The sequence below is a fragment of the Alosa pseudoharengus genome, unplaced genomic scaffold (assembly GCF_046254945.1).
Source record: "Alosa pseudoharengus isolate Yale_2024_CS ecotype anadromous, Long Island Sound unplaced genomic scaffold, YU_APseudo_1.1 YU_APseudo_1.1_scf_18, whole genome shotgun sequence".
NCBI classification, from domain to species: Eukaryota; Metazoa; Chordata; class Actinopteri; order Clupeiformes; family Clupeidae; genus Alosa; species Alosa pseudoharengus.
Genome location: NW_027468650.1, coordinates 37271090 through 37295099, shown reverse-complemented (window position 1 = coordinate 37295099; position 24010 = coordinate 37271090). Strand labels below are relative to the sequence as shown.

At 39.5% G+C, this 24010-nt stretch overlaps 1 protein-coding gene across 4 annotated transcripts in view; it reads right to left on the bottom strand.

Annotated features, from left to right (window-relative positions):
* The window catches only part of nphp3 (nephronophthisis 3), a 223353-nt gene that overhangs the window by 73038 nt on the left and 126305 nt on the right, over positions 1-24010 (bottom strand). For all 4 annotated transcript variants that reach the window (XM_076291099.1, XM_076291103.1, XM_076291102.1 and 1 more), the window contains 5 exons: positions 15973-16087; positions 15661-15804; positions 7734-7831; positions 2196-2298; positions 2031-2113 (listed from right to left, as the gene is read on the bottom strand). In XM_076291099.1, the coding sequence (XP_076147214.1) occupies positions 2031-2113; positions 2196-2298; positions 7734-7831; positions 15661-15804; positions 15973-16087 (543 nt within the window). The remainder of the gene's footprint in view (positions 1-2030; positions 2114-2195; positions 2299-7733; positions 7832-15660; positions 15805-15972; positions 16088-24010) is intronic.

Sequence of the window (24010 nt, the reverse complement as noted above, 5' to 3'; positions counted from 1 at the left end):
TAAAATGCAATGGACTGTTATCACTGTTCTTCTTATAATTGCATTGCATGTAAATGCAATGGACTGTTATCACTGTGCTTCTTCTTATTACTCTTCTTCCGACCACATTAATACTAGCCTGGCGGGCCATCCTATATCATTGACATGTATAGTCTGGCATCAAATCATTCACCTCGCTTAATCCAAGGGGCGGGCAGAGAATTGTCTTTCAAACTGCCTAGGCATGCAATAGGCCAGCGCTACGACCATATCCGTATCCGGTCGGCAAAACGGCAAATACATCCTTCTTCGAAAGGAATGACTTAAGTGCATTGTGTTGATCTACTTTCAAAGAAAAGCACAAGTCCAACTCCTCCAAAGTTGACGCCAACGCCGATTCAAACAACCGCTCTTCTTTTGCCATAGCCACCTTCCTTGTTGTTCACCGTCGCAGGATGTCGTTATCCTGTTAAGCCCGCCTTAAGACTCTCTAACGAAATAGAGCGCTGTGATTGGCCGTCATCCACGGTGTTAAGCCAATAGAAATTCCTATGGTTCGATACTAGACGTACAAGCTGAGCAAATTAATTTGCCGCCGCTAGGGTGCGTCTAGATTTCTAGGCTACATTAATACAGCTGAAACCACTGAAGCGTTTGACTTCATTCAAACGCTCCCACATTGGTCTTGTAACGGATATGTGTGTGTAATAAACGTAAGCTAAACAAACAACTGGATGCAAAAGGGTCTGTTGTATCATTTACGTTATTCATGTTACTTATTCTAAATACTATAAGTTCACAAATAAAGGCATGGTAGCAGTTTGTTTACCTTAAACATGCTAACTATACTGTCATCTTGCTTGTAATAACACTCTAAAATCACATTGTTTGTGTGCTCATCCCAAGTGCATGTTCACAAATAAATCCATGATAGGACAACATCACATGTGAGCAGTTTGTTTACCTTAAACATGCTAACTATACTGTCATCTTGCTTGTAATAATACTCTAAAATCACATTGTTTGTGTAATATATATATATATACATACATACACACAGTACAGGCCAAAAGTTTGGACACACCTTTATTTTCATGACTATTACATTGTAGATTCTCACCGAAGGCATCAAAACTATGAATGAATGCAAAGTTATTTGACCCACAGATAAATATTTGTCAAGTTATGGCTTGCTGAATATGGTATTAAATTAAAAAAATAGCAACCTAGAATATAAGACATGTTTTTGGTTATTTCACACTTTTTTGTTGTACATAATTCCACGTGTTCATTAAAGGAACACGCCACCCAATGTCAGTAGTAATATATGTTCTTACCTTAACTTTCACGAGTTGAGTCATACCTCTCCCGTGTCGGTACGTGCACTCAAACGCTCTGGCGCGAATGTGTTAGCATGTTGCTTTGCTAGCGGGCTCAGCCGTAGCCATAGAGGGAGGAAGATAGCAGTAATCGAACACATCCACGTTTTCCCTACTTAAATACAGTTGCACGAGTAGTTGATAAAAATGTGTAAGGTCACACAACATGAAACGTGGCAATTTTCCAAGCGAATAAACAGGAGAACTATAATGTGTGGCACAATAGCACTTGGGAGTACTTCGACCTAGCGCAGTAATATTAATTAACACCTAATTGTACTGTAGATGCGCGCCAGAGCGTTTGAGTGCACGTACCGACACGGGAGAGGTATGACTCAACTCGTGAAAGTTAAGGTAAGAACATATATTACTACTGACATTGGGTGGCGTGTTCCTTTAATAGTTTTGATGAATCTACAATGTAATAATCATGAAAATAAAGGAAACGCATTGAATGAGAAGGTGTGTCCAAACTTTTGACCTGTACTGTATATATAAACTTAGCACAAAAAGTAAAGAAATTTGTGTTTGGTAGATTATTTCTCTGTGATAACAATGCTTTTTGGCAAATCTTATACCGTTAGAAAGCCTGTTTAATTCCCTTATAACCCTAATGTCTGACTAATAGCTTAAAAAAGTTATTTGGCCAAATCCAAAGAAAACTTTACTTACTCTGTTAAAAGTCTGACCAAAACGGAAATATAGAGAGCATTGCAAGTAGCCGCAGATTTACAGTGTGTCTCCAATTTCCTCTCCTGCAAAAGAAAACCATGTTAAATCTTTGAAAACACAAATGTCATATGTAATATGTATATACAAACCATAACTAACACACACCTGTTCTTTGCCGAGTTTAATCTCAGCTGTCATGCAATGCATTGTAATCATGTTCCTCATCTCTTTGCTGCTCAGTGGGTCTAGGTGTATTGTAGGCCACAGTCTATAGTGAATCAACAAATAATATTCTATTTAAATGACTTATTAATTATAAATGACTTATTAATTGATTTTTAATAACATTTAAAAGCAAGCAGGATGATCCAAAGTGATTTACAAGACTAAGAACAACGCAAGAAGCTCAAAAATAACATAATTCAAAGGAAAATTACATCAAAACATTGAGGGGATCAAATATTCAGGGGATTCCTAAAACAAATAATAAACCTTCTTCATTTAATAATTGTAAATAAAACATAGTCAATGGAGTGAGGGGTTGATGTAATGAGTTTTGTAGTTACCATGTCTTAAGAAAGACATGAAAAGTAGTGGTCGAGACAGCAAGACTATAGAAAGAGCTGTTGGAGCCTTATGTAGTTTAATAGTAACAAAACCTAGGCTATAATATCTGCATAATGTTGGCTGTCATGAATAAATAATCAGAAATACAGTATTATTTATTTTTATTTCAATAGTTAATATAACAATATAGTATTATCAACATTTTAATAATAATAATAATAATAATAATAATAATATCAAAATACAAAAGTGATTTCAAAACAAAAGCTCCCCAAAACAGAACTGTAAATAAGGCAAAAAAAGTAAAAAAAAAAAAATTAGAAATGCATTAGTAGTAATACAATTTAAAAAATACTGAAAATCGAATTGTGGCTTTAAAGAGAAACTATGCAGTTTTGGCAATTTCTTCGCTGTTTTCTTGCTTTTTGCTCACAGGTTTCTCTGCAGAGCTCCCCCTACAGCCTCGCAGTAGATTTACGACACTCATCAATCGGTCAGTCTGTCATTTTCCTCTTCCCTGTTCCTCCGACAGCGGTTTACTTGCTTTCGGCTTCTTTTCGCTGGCTCTGTCATGATGAATGATTGAGAAACTCCATCGCTACATTGTTCTAGCCGGTGCCTGGCGTGTATGTGTGTAAATGCAGTAAAGCAATTTGTTACACTCGTTGCTTTCTGACACTGAGGCCGTCGGCCCGCCAGCCCAAAGTTGCAAGGGTGGTTTTTCCGCTTACAGGTGCTAGGGGGAAGCGAGACGACCACCATTCAACCAGAAAAAAGTCATATAACCATTCCAATGACTCCAAAGCTGTTAAACTAAGGTAAATTAAGCAAAAAAAAACGACATAGTTCCCCTTTAAAATTCAAGGATTCAAAGATTTGTGACACCCCAGTGGTGACAAATGTTACTCTACAAAAAGTAACAGTAGAAAATTATGAAAATACATAACCAATTATCAGTCTCCCCAACCCAGCCTATCATAGCCATCACATGCCTAGCATTTTTCACACTGCTTCCATCTGGCCGCAGATACAGAGCACTGAACTGGGCAAAAGCCCTATTCAAAAAACTTCTGTCCTCACCACCATCACAGTGCTGAACAAACTCTAATGAGGACTTTTTACTTTTCGCTACTATTTCATGGTAAATATAAGCACATTTTCAATTCGATGCCACATTTCACAACTAATGAGGTAAACTGGAAGCATGAATGGGGATAAAAAAGGGCATCCCAGAGAGACTGAGTCTCTCATAAGTAAATATGTGGATACTCTGTAGGCGCGTAGCAAGCGTGGGGGATGTGGGTGTTATAACGTACACACTTTTGCTGGAACACGATTCTATCCCCCACACTTTTTGTCAGATTAAAATGAAAGTAAAATATGGAAATAAACACTCCCGTAAAGAGTTGGAACCGTATCTACCATAACGCACACACAGAGAGACACAAATAGGTCTGTTGAATTGATTGAACGGTTATCCAGCCAATCACATCAAGCCAGTGAAGAATCAGAGCCGCTCTGATCAAATTCAAAGTGTGCGTCTTTCAAGGCTGTGCTGCTGCTTGGGTCTGTATTATAACGTCTGCAGTGAGCAGATTTCAGGTAGAATTGAAATGATGATTGTTACCGCATTATGCTAATTTAGTAAACCAAAATTCACTGTCTGACACAGTTTTTGTCACAATGTAGAAATGCAGGGAGTCAAAGTGAAAGTGGGAGTGTGCGCACCAAGGCACTTGTTGTTTCTGCAGAAAGACCTTTGGCTACTGTTCTCAGAGCATTATGCTTTCTCTGTCTATGATCTGCAGCTTTTCGCAAACTATGGGCCTCCTCAGCAATTAACCTACTGGTCCACGTAGCCGCGAAATTAAGTTATGCCCGGTGCTTCACACGTCTGATCATTTGCAGCAAGATTGAATGGTATGGAACCGCGGACTGAAAAAAAAGGCTAAAAGTTTCCCCAATCAGAAATACTTATTAATTTGGTGTCATCAACTATATAGACATATAGCCCAGTCAGCACACATACGTCTCCAAGGCGCTTGGAAAAGATCTGAACAGCTTAATTACATCGCAGCTTAATTACATAACGTTCCATTTAGAACGCCTTATTTGACCTGATCTTACAAACGTCGGCGGCATTTCACTGTCAATGTGTGTCGTAGTGCTACAACTATTGGAGATCTTAATGTCTTAAATACGATCGCGTTCCATTTAGAACATCTTATATTATTATGCACAAAACATAATTTCTGAAATGATTTCTTGATTTATAACATGAGATATGTCTCCATGTAGGGTAGTGTCAAATAGTGAAGTGATCATGTAGGCCTACACACATATGAGGGGCGCTGCTTCTTCTGTCCCTCCCAAACTGCATTAAAATGGTGTGTTTAGCAATCAGAATTTCATTTTTTTTTCAGGGGAGAAACTCCCGGACACCAATATAGTCCACACCCCTCTTAGAAAATACTTACAATGTCCCTGTAGGGAGTTATTTATAATTTGGCCAGATTGTTTCATTTTCCTATCCCACATGTGCACACTTTTAAAAAGTTTGATACGCCTCTGATACTCTGTGTAAACCTGTGTGAGCAACTGATGACAATAAGAATAATGTTTCTTATCATGAAATTGCGAATGATTTGTGGATTTCACCATCTACAGAGTCTACCAAATCCAGAGAAACCTTTAAAACGGGACAGAGTTGGGGGAAAAAATGTCCGTGGTCTTTTGGACCTCAGATGGCACTGCATTAAAACAAGATTTTTTTTCTGTAAAGAAAATCACTGTAGGGGCTCAGGACAGTTTAATGCTCCATGCACAAATTGTACATTTAATTTTATTTTTAGACAGGTAAGGTAGAGGTGCGCACATCCAAAACGCAGGTGCAGGACAAAAGGGTCAGATAATCAAAAACAAAGTTGAATGTCCGCACACTTGCTCCCGTTTTGCTTTATCTTTTATTTTTTATTTCACCAAGTAAACTGGTGGTTGGTGAAATAAAAAATAAAAGATAAAGCAAAACGGGAGCAAGTGTGCGGACATTCAACTTTGTTTTTGACCATTTTATTAAGACATCATACAGAAATGCTACCATATTATCTGAGCCTGAGCTCATTTGGAATTCATAGACTCCTCTTGGCTAAAGAGAAGATAAACTATTCAACTGTCCAACGCATCAAACTTGTTATAGTGCTCAGTTCAAAACCGAGCATCCATGATGGTGTAGAGGTGCATTAGTGCCTATGGCATGGGCATTTTGCACATCTGCCAAGGCAAAATCAATTCTGAATGATGTACACAGGTTTTGAGCAACATAAACTGTCATCCAGACAAAGTCATTTCAGGGAAGACCTGGAATATTTCAGGAAAACATGAATTCTGCAATCAATTAAACAGTATCTCTCCACAGAAGAAGTCCAATTGCTAAAATGGCCTGTCTTCAGTCCAGACCTGTCTAATTGGGTGCATCTTGGAATGAAAAACCTAATGAAGTCTCCAGAATGTTGAGCAAATGAAATCCTATATCGGACAGGAATGGGACCCCATTTCATCCTCAAAATTCTTTGCAACTGGTGTCCTCAGTTCCTAAACATTTACAGAATGTTAAATAAAGAGGTAATGCAAAAAAGTGGTAAAAAAGCCCCTGTCCCAACTTTGCTGCCATTAAATTCAAAATGAACATATTTTTTTTCCAAAAAACAATAACATTTCTCTCCTTCAACAGTTGATATTTTGTCTTTGAACAACTCTTAATTAAATATAGGGTTTACATGATTTCTAAATCATAGCATTCTTTTTTCATTGACACTTTACAAGGCGTCCCAACTTTGTTGGAATTGAAGTTGAAAATGGGGATGGTATGTATGTTATAGGGGTGTAAAGATTAACCGATACGTATCGGTATCCGTTTTTAACGTGTAAGATACGGCTACATCGATACGTGAAGCCCCGTATCGGAAAAAAACTGGTCGTTATATCGATTTACTTGTTATGAATCGGTTAACAACCTTTTCTGCTCTCTCATTCACGTTCCAAGCAGCGCGTTCATCCCACTTCCGGTTTTGAAACTATACGTGGTACGGAATTGTGGGTAATGCAGTTCGTTTTTGGTTACATTCATTGCCTTAAGTTGTCAAATGACCTCATTACCCATACATCTACTGCAATTTAAGCATGTGACAACTTGCACTCGGTCGGCTTTTGTTTTTCGAAATCCAGCGCGAAATTAAACACTTATAGCATTCCTAAACAGCAACGATAGTCTGTAGAGTAGCCTTACCTTTGATGAAGGGATTTCCTTAATGTTAAATAATAATTTGGCTCTTGCTGCTAAAACGATGCACAAATTATTAGCCAATGATTTTGTTCATATTCACTCAGACTTGTGGCATTATAGGTTTCTGCATTAGGTCTACTGTTGGAACAAAATAAGCCCAGAGAGTTCATTGATTTGTAGGCCTATTTTATGCTTGTAGGGTAGGCTAGGCTATATGAGAAAAGGCCAAGAGTTTCTTAAACACTTTTATTTCGGTATTGTCTTACCTCAACAAGGCTACAGCTCCATGAAAACAATCAGATATAACTCTATAAAATCTGTGAAAGATCTATAAAGTCTATAAAAGTTTATTTTTATGTTGTATTTGGCTGCTGTGTTTGACTGAAATGTAGACTAATCTTATTTCATTTCAATACAGTATATGAAACAAACCTCAGTTTAGATAATCATATTCACACATTTTTTTGCCTAATTGACAACCATGACCATGATAATTGATAATATAAAATTAATGTGCGCCATGAGCAAATGATAAAAAATCTTTCAGAATGCTTTCCATTCTTGAACTGCATCGAATTGCATCGAATCGCATCGCATCGAATCGTACTGAATCGTTTTTTATAAACATGTATCTTTTCTTGTATCGAATCGTGCCCATGTATCTAGATGCGAATCGTATCGTCTTTTACATGAGAGATTCACACCCCTAGTATGTTACATGTTATATGTCATGTGTCTTCATGTGTTTTGCTGTGCCCACATTCTTATCTGTGGAATATGGAATGATGTGTGGAAACTAGGGCTGTCAGCGTTAACGTTTAAATATGTACATAATGTATGCAGTATTCATATACCTCCAAGCCTGTGGGCAGGTCTCCACATTGACCGACACCAGCACTCTAACATTAGCAGGTAGAGGGTCAATCAGCCATTTCATGTTTCGCTCTGCATTCTACAAAGACCAAAAAAATTAAGTCAAAACAAGTTCTTTCATATACCAAAAACATAACATATCTCTTGGCATAAACAACCAAAGCTAATAGGGCTATTTTCATAGATAGAGTTCACAAGTGAAGATGTCCCTTATTGATGTGAGCATGAATAAACTCTCACAGAAGAAAACACATTGATAACACATTAATAATAATTACAACACAACAATATTATATGAGTTGCATATCCGCTTTATCCATGCACTTAGTTTCTAATATTCTAGTATTTATTTACATTAGGCTTTGACATTGTTGTTTATTATTGCTATTCACCTTAATGTAGTCTTACCAACTTTTTAAAATAGTTTAGTGTTTAGTGTAAATTCAACTATTGTATTGTTGTTATTTGTATGCCCATTTGGACAAAAGCATCTGCTAAATCAGTAACAGTAAACCATGATTAAATTCTCAACCATAACAATTACCGTGTGAAAAACATTTGTGAAATTCTTTCCAGCATCATCCAAGGCTTCTAAATCAGCTGCACGCAAAATGGCTTGTGGGCCTGACAACCATGATATGTTTGGTCACTATTTTGTGATGTTAAATTGTCATACCGTTACATCTCAGAAATGTATCCCTCTTTGGTAACACTTTCTATGAAGGTTGTATTTATAACGCCCTATGAATGCATTCATAATGTTTTATAAGGTGTCTATAAAGCATTGTAATGCTCACAATTATAAACAGCTATGCAATATCATAAGTGTTATTTGTCAGCTCTAAGTAAAGTGACAAGAATATGACCCTATTATTAACAGATATAAGTTCACTGAGTAATTAAAGGGTGCAATGAACTAAGTATCGAGTCTAGCATCTTTACCCCATATGCACAATATTATAAATCACTATGTTAAATGTCATAGGTGTTATTTGTCAGCTTTAGGTAAAGTAGAGCAAATGAGGTGTTGTTATAAATAGATATAAGGTTATTATAAACAAATATGAGGCACAATGAAATGAGAGCCTGGACAGTAAAGACAAAAGGAATGACAAATGAAAATAAAGTGAACTAAATGCATTCCTTTTGTCTTTACTGTCCAGACTCTCATTTCATTGTAGGATAATATGGTCATATTCTTGTCACTTTACTTAGAGCTGACAACACTTACGATACTTATGACAACACTTACGATACTTATGATAACACTTATGATATTGCATAGCTGTTTATAATTGTGTGCTATAGGGAGATGTATAAATTATTATAACTTTATTAAATATACTTATAGTTATAGATATATATAATACTACAGTAGAGGGCAAAGCAAAGTAGTTATGATGCATCATAAAACTGACAAGTGAGTATGCAGATCTTGATATATTTATAATGCATTATTCAGATTAAAATTATAACCATTCATAATTAGGGTCATAATGCATCATGAAGTTGGTTTTGACGACTTGTGAATACATATAGATGGTAATAATGAGCATTACAATGCTTTAAAGACACCTTATAAAACATTATGAATGCATTCATAGGGCGTTATAAATACAACCTTCATAGAAAGTGTTACCCAGTCGGTAATTTCAACTTTAATTGTCCCCAAAGGTCAATTCATTTTGCAGACAGAGAAATACATTAAAAAATATTAGGCACAAGAAACACTGGGTGATTCCAAATTGTTTAACAGTATACAATTCTTTCTCATTTAAGCAGTGTTCATTCAGAAGTTACATGCATGCCAATGTAAAACTAGAAAATGTAATTCCGAGGAATTACCAGTGCATGAAAATGTAAAACATATATTAACATAAAATGCAAAACAAACTTTTATTTGGTTTGGTTATTTCATAGGGAATTATTGTAGTGAGGACTTTTATTTTGAAACAGTTGGTGGCAGAGGAAACAGTTGGTGGGAGTCATAGTTGATGACAACTGACAGTTGGAATGGCTGAACAGTTCAATAGTTGAGTAGTTTAAATAGTTAAATTATTTAATAGTGAATTAATAGATGTGCATAGGTAGATAGTTTAATGGATGTTGACAGACAGAAAGTTTAATGGATGAAGTGAAGAAAAAGAAGTGAGCTATCCAGTTCAATGGTGAGAGACACAGGGTCTGTTCGAAATGGGTAAAACTGCTGCCTTTTAAGATATCTAACTGGGGAGCGAGGCAGCAAGTGCGGTTCAAAAACGAAAAAAACTAATTTTGCTGCCTTTTAAGATATCTTAGATTTCCCGAATAACGGCCATTTTTGGAGGCAGCATCGATGCACACTTCATGCTCCCTCCTACCCATAATCCTTTGCGGCAACGTCTGAAACAGCTGTGAAAAGTAAAAAAAGATGGCGTATGACATCGGCAATGGCTGAAGAATCTGATTAACCCTTACAAGCCCGACCATTCTAATTTCGTTAAAATTTTAATGATGACCAATCGTCTTATATCTCAGCTGTCCAATGACTGATTTTATTTCTGAAATCTTCCCCGTAATGCTGACAACATAGGCTTCAATTTGATATGATTGGTTAAGAGGTTTATGGCGCGAATTTTTTTGGATACTTGAAGATGAGTCGTGAAAAATAATGTCACTTCAGTCGCTTCATTTGATGTGGACAGCTGCGGACGCCGTCAGTACACCTTGGGAGATTACATCGACTGATACCCATACAGCTGGATAAACTGAGGTAAGATATATTTTAAATCGGTTGTAGTTATGGTTAATCTTAATTTATAGTCCTAAAATCATGTTATTTGACAGTAATAAGCGTCAACATTATGGCATAGCGGGGCTCACGTTAGTGTACCGGCATGAAAACTTTAGCTAGCTGCATTACTCTGAACGGTTTGTAATATTGTCGTTTGCTTTTGATGTCAGTTGTTTTCATTTAACAATTAATTTAAAAACCTGTAAGTAGCCTATATAACATGTAAGTAAGTTCGTTTTCTAGTACCAATTTGCATGTTAGCTAAGGATAATGTTGACAGGTAGGTACAGCATATCAAAGCTGAATAAATTCGTGGGCTGCTTCTAACGTTACGGTAGACATGATATAAGTTGATCCATATTTTTTACTCCTCGCAATATGTAGTTATAGAAAACATGGTGTGAAATCACAGATTCTGTCAGAAATGTTTTAATTGCCTTTTGTTTGGTTGTCACCTCGCTAGGCAGTTTTATCAGTAGTGAACTAGCTTGCTTGCTAACCTCTGACTAAATGACACATCAGATGTGCTTGCTTGGTCCAACATTTTCTAAGATGCATGACATGAAATAGACTAAGCTATTTTTACTCCTCAATATGTAGTTATAGAAATCATGATGTTAAAAAATATATTCTCTCAGAAATGTCATCATCACTCAGTCAATAGGTGAAATGTAATCATATGTGAAATGTTATCTTTTTCTTGATGCCAGCCAGGCAATCAGATTTAGGGTAGCTGAAGGCTTGTGTAAAGTGTGTAATAAAATTACTTTGCATTTTCAGGTCATGCTATTTTGAGTCCTCTAGAATGCATCAATAGTTTAGTCTACAGTACATCTTCTTGTGTGTGTGTGTGTGTGTGTGTGTGTGTGTGTGTGTGCGCGCGCACGCGTATGTGAGTGCTATACACACACGCATCTACAGTTTTTGGGATTTTTTTTTTGTATTACATTTATGGTTTTGTTGTTTCAGATGGAGGATGACCAGTATGCAGACCTTCTTGTCAGCCTGAAGAGAAGGAGGCAGCTGACAGCTGATGAGCTTGAGATCATAGCAGCTCATCAAGCTGAAAACCATGAGGGAATGGAGGAAGAAGAAGAAGACCTTCTTGACCAGGAGCTGCTGAGTGACGGGGGGGAGGAGGAGGATGAGGAAGAGGAGGAGAGTGGCCTGCCATCATCCTCAGTCTCGTAAGTATTTGATTGCATGTATTATATAATACTTCATATGTAAAATATGTCAACATTTCTATTAATTAATTTTATTTGGTGGGTTTGGGGTTTATTAGTCACTCTCCCGTAGGTCCTGTGTCAGGGAGGAGGCGTAAACGCTTCTCTGACCCTTTTCCTTCTTATGGTGATAGGGACACAGAAGCACCAGTTCCGATAGCCCTTAGTCTGCGTCGTCCCTTAGGTGTAGATTTAGGTGGCGTACGTAGGGAAGTGCAAACTGCCACTAAAACTCTGCGTGAAATAGACTTTTTTATGTTGATTTTCACTCACGCTGTTGTGTCAGACATATGTGGCTTTACAAACCAGAGGGGGTGGGAGCTTGTGCTTAGTAGGCCGTCGTATGCAAATAGTGCAGGGACATGGGATGAAGTGACCCCAGAAGAGTTTCACAGGTTTCTGGGGCTGATCATTTACATGGGCTTCACTTCCCTCCCTAATATCCACCGCTACTGGGGAACCAAGTCTTTGCAGGGATCGTGGGCCAAATTGTTCATGTCGCGCAATCGTTTTAAGGCTCTGTTAGCTGCTCTGCATGTAGTAGATCCAGCTACAGAAAACAATCAAGATCGTCTTAGGAAACTGCGTTATTTGATGGACCACCTAAAAAATAAATGCTTAGAGTTATTCCAGCCAGGTCAGCACCTTAGCATAGATGAACGCATGGTAAAATCTAAAGGTCGTTCAGGATTTAAGCAGTATATGAAAGGGAAACCAGTTAGGTGGGGTTTCAAACTGTGGGTGATGGCAACATCAGATTCAGGGTATACTTTAGACTTTAATATTTACACAGGTGGTCGTGATGGTCGCGTCTTGGATTTAGCCTCAAAAGTTGTAGAGGAGCTAATACAGCCATTTAGAGATAGTGGTCACACCATTTGGTTTGATAACTTCTATACATCACCAACCCTTATGGTTAAACTTAGAACATGGGGCCTAAATGCATGCGGAACATGTAGGATAAACCGTAAAAAAATTCCGGACGACTTAAAAGATATAAAAAAATGGGAGCGCAGGGCAAGTCGTGGGGACATGAGGTGGCGTAGAATAGAGGGTAATGTCTTAGCAGTACAGTGGAAGGACACTCGTGCAGTAACCTGCCTGTCCAATTTCCACAATGCAAATGATTCGACTGATGTATCTAGACTAGTGAAGAGCAATTCGGTTTGGGACAAAAAAGTTGTACGTCAGCCTATTGTGATAAGTGATTACAACAAATACATGGGGGGCGTTGATAGGTCGGACCAAATGATAAGTACATATTGTGTACTCCAAAAAACACAGAAGTGGTGGAACTTTGTGGACATTGCCGTCGTCAATAGCTTCTTATTATTTCAAGACTGGCAGCGCAATGCAGAATCTGGTGTTGAGCCTAGGTTAGGTAGCTACAGCCAGATAGACTTTAGAGAAAATCTATCACGACAGCTGGCAGGCATTTCCGTCGACACAGTTTTTCAGCCTCGGCCTTCAGCTCCTCCAACTACTAGTCCGTCATCTTTCCATCAGGTACATGTTCCTGTACAGCAGGAGCCACTGAGGAATTGTTGCCTATGTTATAAAAAACTTAAAAAGGAGCATAAAACTAAAGTAGCTTGTATGGCCCCCGAGTGTAATGGTAGGCGACTTTGTTTTAGTAGTAAACGAAATTGCTTTCAGATTTGGCATTCTGCAGAAGGGGATGCGTTTCGTGATGAGCCATAGGTCTTCTGTGTTCAACCTTCCGGTTCCCAACCCCCCACCCCCCACCCCACCCCACCCTTCCACCCTTCTCTGTGTGTAAGTGAGTGTGTGTGAGTTTGTGTGTATGTGTGAGTTTGTGTGTGTACGTGTTTTCTCCACAGGCTTGTTCTACTATGTGATCTACTTTCAAATGTTTAGACTACATTTATTGTTGAGTGATATTGAAGTTGATTGTATCTCTAGCTTTTCATTAACTTATATTATTTTATATATGTACATAGTTTTCATATTAAACTGAATCATATAAGAAAGTTTTATCTGTTGAATCACATGTGTTTTATGTCTCTATTCCAAAATGGTCTTAAATAAATATATATTTACTTCCTGTACTACTGGTAATGTTACGTTTTTTTTTTTTCATTCTTATTGACTGTATCATTTGCTTCTATACAAATAAATGGTTTATTCTTATAGACCAAATCAATCTAAACCATTGTGTCTGACTTCATTATTAGTTTTTATGCATACTTTTATGTTGTTGGTGAGAAAGAGAATGTAAATTCTGTCAACATTCTAAATCCCGTTTTCTGCACTTTGTTACACTGATCACTAAATTTATCATAACTTTTGAAAGGTTAAGGATATTCCATTTCAGTTTTTTTTGTTAAATAGCGCACAACTTGCTGAACAAGTCATACGCTCTATATTTTTCTCTATCTTGTAGAGAAATATGATAAAAAATCCATTTTTAAGTGAACTAAATTAAATTTTGACAAATTTTAGATATACATTTGGAGAGGATTTCAAAGACTGTTCATTACTGTATCAACATTACTATATGTATTTTAGATCATTTCATAGAACTAATCCTTCTGATTACAATGATATGTATATCCCATTGATGGTATGTCATATATTCAAGAAATAAGGTTTTTTGTGTGAGGAGGTCATTCAGCACCAAAAATGGAATGTTCAGCACGGGCACGAAAGGGTTAAAGGGAAACTTGGCAGGATTTCCCCCTCTGCTGGAGAAATTGTGCATTATGCTATTTCAAACTGTGGAAAAAAGTAACAAACGATAAAGCACATGGATTTGTTTACAAGCTAGCAAAACGGTTAGCATAAGTTCGGCAGACAATGTGGATGTTACAAGGTAAGAAACACGATTTAAAACAAGTTTCTTGTAGCTCACTTCTCTTTCCGGGACGGTAGTCTCAATGTTGCAAGGTTGGTTTTCCGCCTGGGGACGCTAGGGGCAGCGGGAAAAGTCACCATTTTCACCGGAACAGGTCATTTAACCATCCAAATGATTTCTAAACGGGTTTATTACGTTGAAATAGTTGCCAAGTTCCCCTTTAAATGTAATTTGTATGACATTATTTTGCTAAGATTTGTTGAGATTAGAAATAAACAATTTACTATCTGATTATACCATTGTTGTAACCATTAATAGCGTCTGGTCTGATATATCTGCCACCCGTAAAACTATTTTATACTATTAGCCGGCTAACTTACGTAAGCTAATTTAGTTTAACGTCTGTTACTGTGGTGTTAAGATTCTAGAGTGCTACGCTCATTTTTAAAAGATGCATTTAATTCAAAGTCATGTCTATATTCTAGTGAGACAGCTCTCTCTGTAGGGAGGGAGGCAGCAGGCAGCTGTCTTCCGTTTCGAACAGACCCACAGATAGAGGTTTCATTGAAGTTGCTGCAGTCAGTGAGAGAGCACAGGTGCAGTTGATTCTATTCTAAGTCGTTTTCATCCTTTGTCCTTCGTCCTTTTATGATGTCATAATGCTAATGCAAAGTCTATGGAGAAAAATAAGCTTGTTTTTTTTATCTCAAAAAGTATAAAGTTTACAAAAACAAAAAATGCATTGCTCAAGTGTCCTTTTCAAAACCTACGTTACAAAGTTTCAATGAAGTTTCCACGTTAAACGGCTGAAGCTAAATTAGACGCAGAAATTTTGGTTAGAAGAAAAATAAAAAGAAGAAGAAGACCAATAATAGATAGATAGATAACAGCACATGCACTGTAATAAAATATTGGGATAGATAAGAAACATGATGGCAAGATCACCCTGATTCAGGTATTACTAGTAAAAACACAGATCTACTAAATCCGTATCCCCTATTTATTCGTTTTGCTATTATACTGACTGATATCTGTTTTTATCAACCCCCAAGTGACCATAACCACATCGAACCCCAGACATAGACTATTTGCACCTGTATTTGGTCAACAGAATCAATGACAATAATAATGTTGCCATGACGACGTGCTGATAATCGTTCCAACCAGCGAGGAAAGTCTTCCAGGACCTTGCATGGGTCCATGGTAAGCCCTGAGATGGACCAGAAGTTCTGTAACAGCTGCAGCAAGCATATATCACAAATACAACATTGGTAACCATCAGGCTTGTCACTCATAAATTAAACACATGCACTATGCATTAAAATATTTGGTAACTTCAAAGAATATTTCTTGGATTTGTATCACAAAACACTTCAGGGTGGCAATGCCTGTCTACACAGCTTTACCTTGACTGTGAGGCGCCTGATGATGAGCACTGGCTCTGCACTTGTAGAAGATGGCCGACCAACAAAGTGATAGAGAATGACTGTGTTGGGAGAGTGTCTTTGCTGCAACTCAATCCTGTGGAACATTTATAGTTTCAAAGCGTGTACATACAGCTACTCCATGAAAATTCAGAACCTTCATGCACAACAATAGCAGATATGTCCCTCAGCAATTGGTATCTCGTGTGATCTTACATGCATGTGATACTGCATCTCAATTGCTGATTGAATACACAAATACATAACACATCGGAAATATACCTGCATATCGATAGCTGATTTGGCACAGTTTACAGCTATAGAACTGTAAATATAGCCAGTGTTCTATTGCTACAGAATTAACAGTGCTGTTCAAATAACAAACACAGATCTGGGAACATAAACAGTACACTATGACTATAGAATTCCACATTTTATTTTGATTTTGACACCATCTTAACCCCAAACCAACTGATTAAAGGATGTAAATCAATTAGGGCTGGGATAAACGATTATTTTTTTAACGATTAATCTAGCGATTATTTTTTCGATGCATCAATTAATCTAACGATTCATTTTTTCAGTCCGATTCGATTTCGATTCGATTATCGATCATCTCCCCATTAATTGATTAATAGCAATTTCACTAGTTCACATTCCTGAATTTGCATAAAGACATAAAAGCATAATACATAAAAGCATAATAGAAAAGCATGTTTGGCGAAGTCTCTGGCCATGGTCCTGAAGGGCTTCGCGGAATCGTGCCGGAGTCGACTGCGCAGGCAGGAGTCGGGCAGGATTCCGCCATACACCCCCTTATTCTTTAACTATGGAAGACGGGAGGCGTAAGGGGAGGTGGTGGGTTGCGAGCGGATTAACACCGATGCTACAACTTCGGCAGGTAGACTGCGAATAAATAACCTGACTGATTGAAGAAGGAGGCGTGGCAAATTCCGTCACGCTCCTCCCGAACTTCTGTTTGTAAAACGCCATTTCACTAGTTCACATTCCTGAATTTGCATAAAGACATAAAAGCATAATACATAAAAGCATAATAGAAAAGCATGTTTGGCGAAGTCTCTGGCCATGGTCCTGAAGGGCTTCGCGGAATCGTGCCGGAGTCGACTGCGCAGGCAGGAGTCGGGCAGGATTCTGCCATACACCCCAAAAATTGCATTTGAAGATGAAGGACCCTATGGCAAGAACCACGCTGAGCAAATTCAATGGGAGTGCGCGAGGTGCGCTTCCTCAGATCAGAGATTTGATCTGATATATGAGTGATAGGCGTCGGAGGACCACCGGCCGAGAGTTTTGAGGGCTTGATCGGACAGACCGTTATTTGCCGCAGTGGTGGCTGCACCAATCCTAAAGAATAAGTTGAGTAACGGTCTGCTGGGATTCCGACTTGCGTTAGAACAGCTTTGAGCTAGTGAACAGAACAGAAGCAAGTGACGGAGCGTCCGTCATCTGTATCAAATGGGGGATCTAATGGGGATGCAATAGAGGAACGACTTGAATTAAGACAGCCGGGGGCGCCTGTCGTCTATGGCAGATGGAGGTCTAATGATGATGCAAATGCCAATCTATGAGTTGACATGCAAAACAGCAAACTTGTTTGGCAAGATCCCTAACCAGGGTGAAGGAGTGCTTAGCGGATTGGTCAGACCACCAGCCGCGGTGGTGGCTGTACCAATCCTGAAGTAATGGGAAGCTTGAGAGCTAACTTAACAGGCATGCACTTGCACACATAACATGCACTTAACATGACATGCAGGGCAATGAGCTAGCAGTTGCAGAGCTCGGGGTCAGTGCAGGGGAGTACAGCTTGCAGTTGCAAGGCTCGGGGTTAGTGTAGGGGAGTACAGCTTGCAGTTGCAGAGCTTGGGGTCAGTGCAGGGGAGTATAGCTTGCAGTAGCAGAGCTCGGGATCAGTGCAGGGGAGTACAGCTTGCAGTAGCAGAGCTCGGGACCAGTGCAGTGGGAATAGAGGACTGACGTAGTTGCTGATGCTCATGGCATGTGATTCGAAGATTTGTGAGTGATTCATAAAGTTAACATTCCAAATTACGATCTACAATTCTGCTGTTTGGCAAGATCCCTAGCCAGGGTCATGGAGTGCTTTGCAGGGATCTTGCAGGAGTGTACTGCGCTGGCAGGAATCAAGCAGGATCCATGTCATGTGATCACCCCAAAAAATGCAACCCAATTGAAAAGACCCTGGCTAGGACCGTGTAGGCTATAGATAAGGTGATATGAAAGGTATCTAAGGCACCTAGAGTATTCTACTACTCGGGTAGACCGTTATTTGCCTGAATGAAACCTAAACGGTCTGTGCCAATACCAATATGCGTTGGTAGATATCCGAGTTGCCCTTAAAACCAATGAGGGTTACATGTGCAAAAAATTTCAAATATATGCTATAAGGGGATCTTAGACATTACATAGCATACACATGGTCTGAATATAAGGATAGTTACTGAAAGGTGATAAATGGGTGTTACAGGTTTCTACTTTGCTGTATTAAGTTTGTAGAGAACACTGAGCTACCTAGCATTATGGTAGCCAATCTAGAGAGTAAATATGAACCTGTAGCAAACACTTTTGCATTCAAGAGCATGAGAAGAAATTTAGAGAATGAGAGCAAGCGGCTAGGCTGGAGTAGGTTAGGCATTGACACGTAGATTAGTACAAGTGAAGAGCCTGAAGAGCCATCTTGAAGCTAAAACTGATTAATGGATGTTAAGAAACCCATGCTTGGCAGAGTCTATGGCTCAGCCAAATTGCTCTGGGGGGATCGTGCAGGAGTCACTGTGCAGGCAGGAGTCACTGTGCAGGCAGGAGTCAGCAGGATCCGTGTATACAGCCCAAAGATGAGGGCAACTAAGGCACCTTAAAAAATGAAGCAAAAGGGTTTGTAAAGAGCAAACATGAAGAGCGGAAAGAGAAAATTGACCTGGGTGTGATCTGGAAAACATTGTTAGAAGGATGCGGTGACCAGTGTTTCCCATAGAATTTAATTCCAATTGTGGTGGTTGGTTTGCAGAATTAACTTGAATGGAACAGTTTATCAAATTAGCACAGCGTGGTTATGATGCTAACCAGATTTAAGCACAATTTAATACAACCTGGAAAATCATTGTGTGGTGGTCAATGTTGATATTGTGGTAGGCCGCTACAAATAAGTCAATGTATGGAAAACACTGGGTGACCCCATGGGTGGTGGCACCAATCCAGGGAAAGAGGGGTGAGGGAGAACCAGGGACGCGGTCCCTGGCTGGGGAAGAGACACGGGCACGAACGCGGTTAACCCCGGTGGGAGATGATGGGGAAAGGGAAAAGGTAGCGACGCGGTCGCTATAGGGGAGGGGGAGGAGGTTGCACAGCACCCTGGGTCTGCAAAGAGAAGAGGCTTGATTAGCTGGAATAGAGAAAAGAGGCCGCAGTAGTGAAAGGCAAGGTAGAGGGCTGCACGCGGGCACCCATAACTTGCTGGGTTGACAAAGCATGTTGCATGGACAAAGGGAGAGATGCCGGAGGAACGGAGCTCCACACTACGGCGCAGGTGCTTGGCTGATTGGCTAGCAGGAGGAAAAGAAAAAAGGATTGAGCTCAACACTCTGACTGAGTACAAGTTACAGGAGAAAATCGGGAAAGTGTTGGCCTTGATTTGAAATTGTTTAAGAATGTATGTTTCATTTTAGCCAACACCTATCAAGCAATTCAAAATGAGCAAATTACATTTAGCCACAAAGTACAATGGAGACGATAGTAGTCTAGTAGTTGTAGGCTGTTGCTTACAACATGCTTTGAGGATACAGGCCTAACACCCCAGGATAGTGCATATAATTACATAGAGTTGTGATAATTGAGTTTGAGTAATCCAGGGATAGCAATAGCGCCAATTTAGCAATATGAGGTGCTATGGAAACCAGGAAGTAATTAAAATACTGTAGCTAACAGCAAGAAAAGTGGTGAGCAGCACGTTATTAGAGAGGATTCCAAGGAACAGCAGAGCTACACGCTGGTGTAGCTGCTTCCATGGTCAGCTAGGAGTGTAACAGAGCAAAGCTACACGCTGGTGTACCTGTGCTCCCATGGTCAGCTAGGGAAGGCTTTAATATGCTGGCACTCTCAACACGGAGGAAGGCGAAAAACTCCCAAACACTTTAAAGGTGAAAAAATTCCTTCCTTGCCCTCTTAGCAATGAGCGACAGAGCAACAGCTCCTGTGTATCAGCTGCCTTAAGGCCAAAGCCAGCATTGAGGTGGGGGTAAAAGCGGCAAAACTGACCACAACTCCGCATCTCACACACACTGGGACTGTCTGGATCAGAATGATACCAGATTGTTGCGGCACAGAATCTGGCCGAATGACACTTCAGCTTGGTGTTCATTAAAGGTTAGCATCATGAACACCGTAGCGCAATGCGTTCAATACTAATGCATATTAAACTGTTCTTATCACAAATCAAATGCAGAGATAAGACTCTTTAAACAGGCAAAGTGGTAGCAGTCAGCAACATGTAGATGTGTTAGCTGTAGAACGCAGCTGAGTTGGTTAGCTGTTTGTTATGTAGGTCTACTACTGATCTTTAATGAGATAGAAACTCGTCACAGCAATTGAGACTTTAAAGTTATTATTGAAATAATGTAGCAGGAATTGGCCTACAAGCTAGCTAGAACCCACTGCATAGCCCACGGTGACACACTGACTAGCAGGAGTAGGCTAGTCAGTAGCCTACTAAAATCAAAACAGTAGGCTAGGTAATTTTAGCTAACGTTATACAATAACCCTTGGCAAAGGGCAGCAGTTTGTAGCCTAGTACCAACTTCATGTGTAGGCTAACCATTAGCCATCTGCAATGAGGGAAGCTAGTTGCTTGCTAAAACAAACAAGTGGCAAGAGATGTAAGAGATGTGGCAAATTCCGTCACGCTCCTCCCGAACTTCCGTTTGTAAAACGCCATTTATACATGTTGATTTAAATATCTGAATGAAAAAACATGAATTCCTTAACACTGCAATATATGTTTATTGCTCTTAAAATTTCAAAATAAAAGACTATACAAGTGCAAAGTAATGCATTTGCATTCAATAAAGTTCAGTAGTGTATAGGTCTAATTGAGTGCCTGTCACTTTAAGACGTTCGTAACACTAACACAGTTAAAAGGCTGCTGATGTGTGGATGCAGTTCATAACGTAGTTAGTTCAAATAACGGTTCATACTTCTCCTTGGGACAAGCACTGTCAGAGTCAATAAAATGAGCCCTGCATGAGTAACGAAATTGACAAGCAGCTGTAAGTAAGCATGCTAAACTCGACATCCAAACAGTAGGCCTATTCTAACGTTAGCTTTGAGATATTGCTTGATTACATAACTTAACTTAGTTTAGTCAAAGTCCTTTTAGGCAAGTCCCTCCACTCGGCGGCCATAGAGCAACGCTTTTTGGGCACTCATCGGGCATCCTATTCAGCAGAAATGCGCGTGCGTAAGGCTTCACGACACCAATCTTGCTCCAGCAGCGAGATCACAACACATGATTGAGAAGATGTCTTCACAACACACCATATAATTGGTTCAATGTATTCTACATGTCGACGTTTTGCCGAGGAAGGGGTGGGATATGCGTAGACAACGGCCATGCATTTCTATGGAGGTTTTTTTGAGTACTGTGTCTCCATCAAGTCTCTGGTTTAGTCTCCTCAATGTACTATGTTGTTATAAGACCTTAGCAGAGTTAACTTTAATGCAGCAGTTTTGAACAAATTTGTGCAGCATTGTCACGATGCTAAGCGGATTTAATAGCAATTTAGCCAGCCGTCTTCTATGCAATGCTTCTATGTGACAACAACAATCCTTCAACAATCGTTAATGTTTTGTTACATGTAAATGCACATGCAGAGAAGGGGCAGCGGGCTCGTTACGACGTACTCGTTACGTCGACGCGTTGTCCCAGCCCTAAAATCAATGTTTCAGCTGTGGTCCAATATGATTAGATTTCTGGCATGTCTAAAATGTTGGTCAGCTGTCTTGCAGTGTAAGCAGTCAAATGTAGTGTGAGCATATCAATCACGTCCGATTGAAATGCATAGTGTGAGGAGGTACTGTACGTCGTATGTGAAAAAAAAAAAACGCACAATGCCTGCCCAGCTTAAGAGTTAATCAAACAATTTGTAGTTTACACATTTAAAGCGATACTCTACCATTTGGGGAAATACACTCATTTTCCACCTCCCCTCGAATTGAACAAGTTTTACCTTTCCCCAATTCATCCAGCCGTTCTCTGAGTCTGACAGTAGCACTTTTAGCTCCAGCTCATTGAATCAGATTAGACCGTTAGCATCTCTGCTATAAGCTAACGGTCTAATCTGATTCAATGAGTGTAACCTGTGTTGTGTTGAACCACCCAGCTCAGTCCTGCACTCACCCAGACCTCGAAACCGCAAACAGCAGCACCTTGAATCGGAAGTCAAGCATGCTAAAAGCCCCGGCTGCAAGCTCTCTCACTAGCACGACTCACAAGGCGTCGGAAGGGAGGTTTACCCAATGTACATACTGCACAGCTACAGACCAGATGGCTACCATTACACTAACCCCCCTAAACCTCACATCCGGGTCACAGCACCAATATAACCTGTGTTGTGTTTAACCATGTGGCTCAGCCCTGCACTCAGTCGGACTCAAACCTGCACACACGCATAACCTCAGATCGGGAGTCGCCAATGCTAGCAATCGAACTAACAAGCCCAGGCTTCTAGCTCTCATAATAGCTCAACTCTTAAGGTTGCACAGCTGTGGGCCTACTGGCTCATTTTTGAAATCGGGCATATGGTACAAAAGTTATGTGCATGGACGCAACCCCAACTTTTAATTGGTGGTGCTAGAGCACTTGAGGTACAGATGAAAGTTAGTGAAATTAATCAGGGGACTGTCCAAATGTGTCTTTTTTACCAGACGGTTCTATGGGCTGCGATAGACTCTGGCAGAACATAGAAAAATAACTAGATGGACTTCATAGCGGTACAAATAAGCACACCTAATTTGTATTTTATTATCAAATAAACCTGTTATTCATTTGAAACATGTAGCACAATTTACAGTTGTTTGTAGCCAAGTTGCTTAGCTTGCTTAACTTGTTTGGTTATTTGCCATTTGAAAAATCTGATATGAATGACAGCGTTACCGATGTGTTGATCACCGATGGTGTAACTTAAGGATTTTATTTATTGACTGCTGTTCATGAATGCATGACTGATGATTTGTGATAAATGTATCAAAGTATTGTTTAGCTTTGAGGCTGTCAGGTTGCTTGCTAACATTATGAGGTTGCTGGATGGCTAACTATGATGTTGGGAGCTCATACACCCATTTAGCCTGTTACTCATTGAAACATTATTTTCCAAGCAGTTTTTTGTCTTTACACTCTGCAGCAAAAAGCACGGTGTGTACATGTATGTGTGTGCATACACTATCTAGATGTCATATATCCTTGCTCATATGTTCATGAATCAATGTTCGCTTAAGCTGGTTTGCTATGTATGGTTTAGCCAAGGGAATAACACTTAGTAGTGAGCTTTGATGTTAATGTTACCTCTCTACCTTAATTAAGGAAGAGGGGACTATGCATGTTGCTTCCAGCCATTCACCTAGCAAACGTCTGATCCCTGGCAAACAAGATGGATGAGCTGCTGCTTCTCAACCAAAACAACTTTTACAGATCCTCCGCCCTGTGTTTCACTGAAACCTGGCTCTGTGAACGCACCCCGGACAGCACACTTCAGCTGCCTGGTTTCCAACTCTTCGGGGTGGACAACAACACAGAAATTTCGGGGGAAATGAAAGGCGGAGGAATATGCTTCTACTTAAACGAAGCTTGGTGTACAGATGCTACAGTGCTGAAAAATACAAGCAGCCCTCACTTAGAGACTCTTTTCATAAACTGTAAACCCTTCTATTTTCTGCGGGACTTCTCCTTGATTGTTATGGTTGGTGTTTATGTAACGGATGCCAGTTAGCTTAG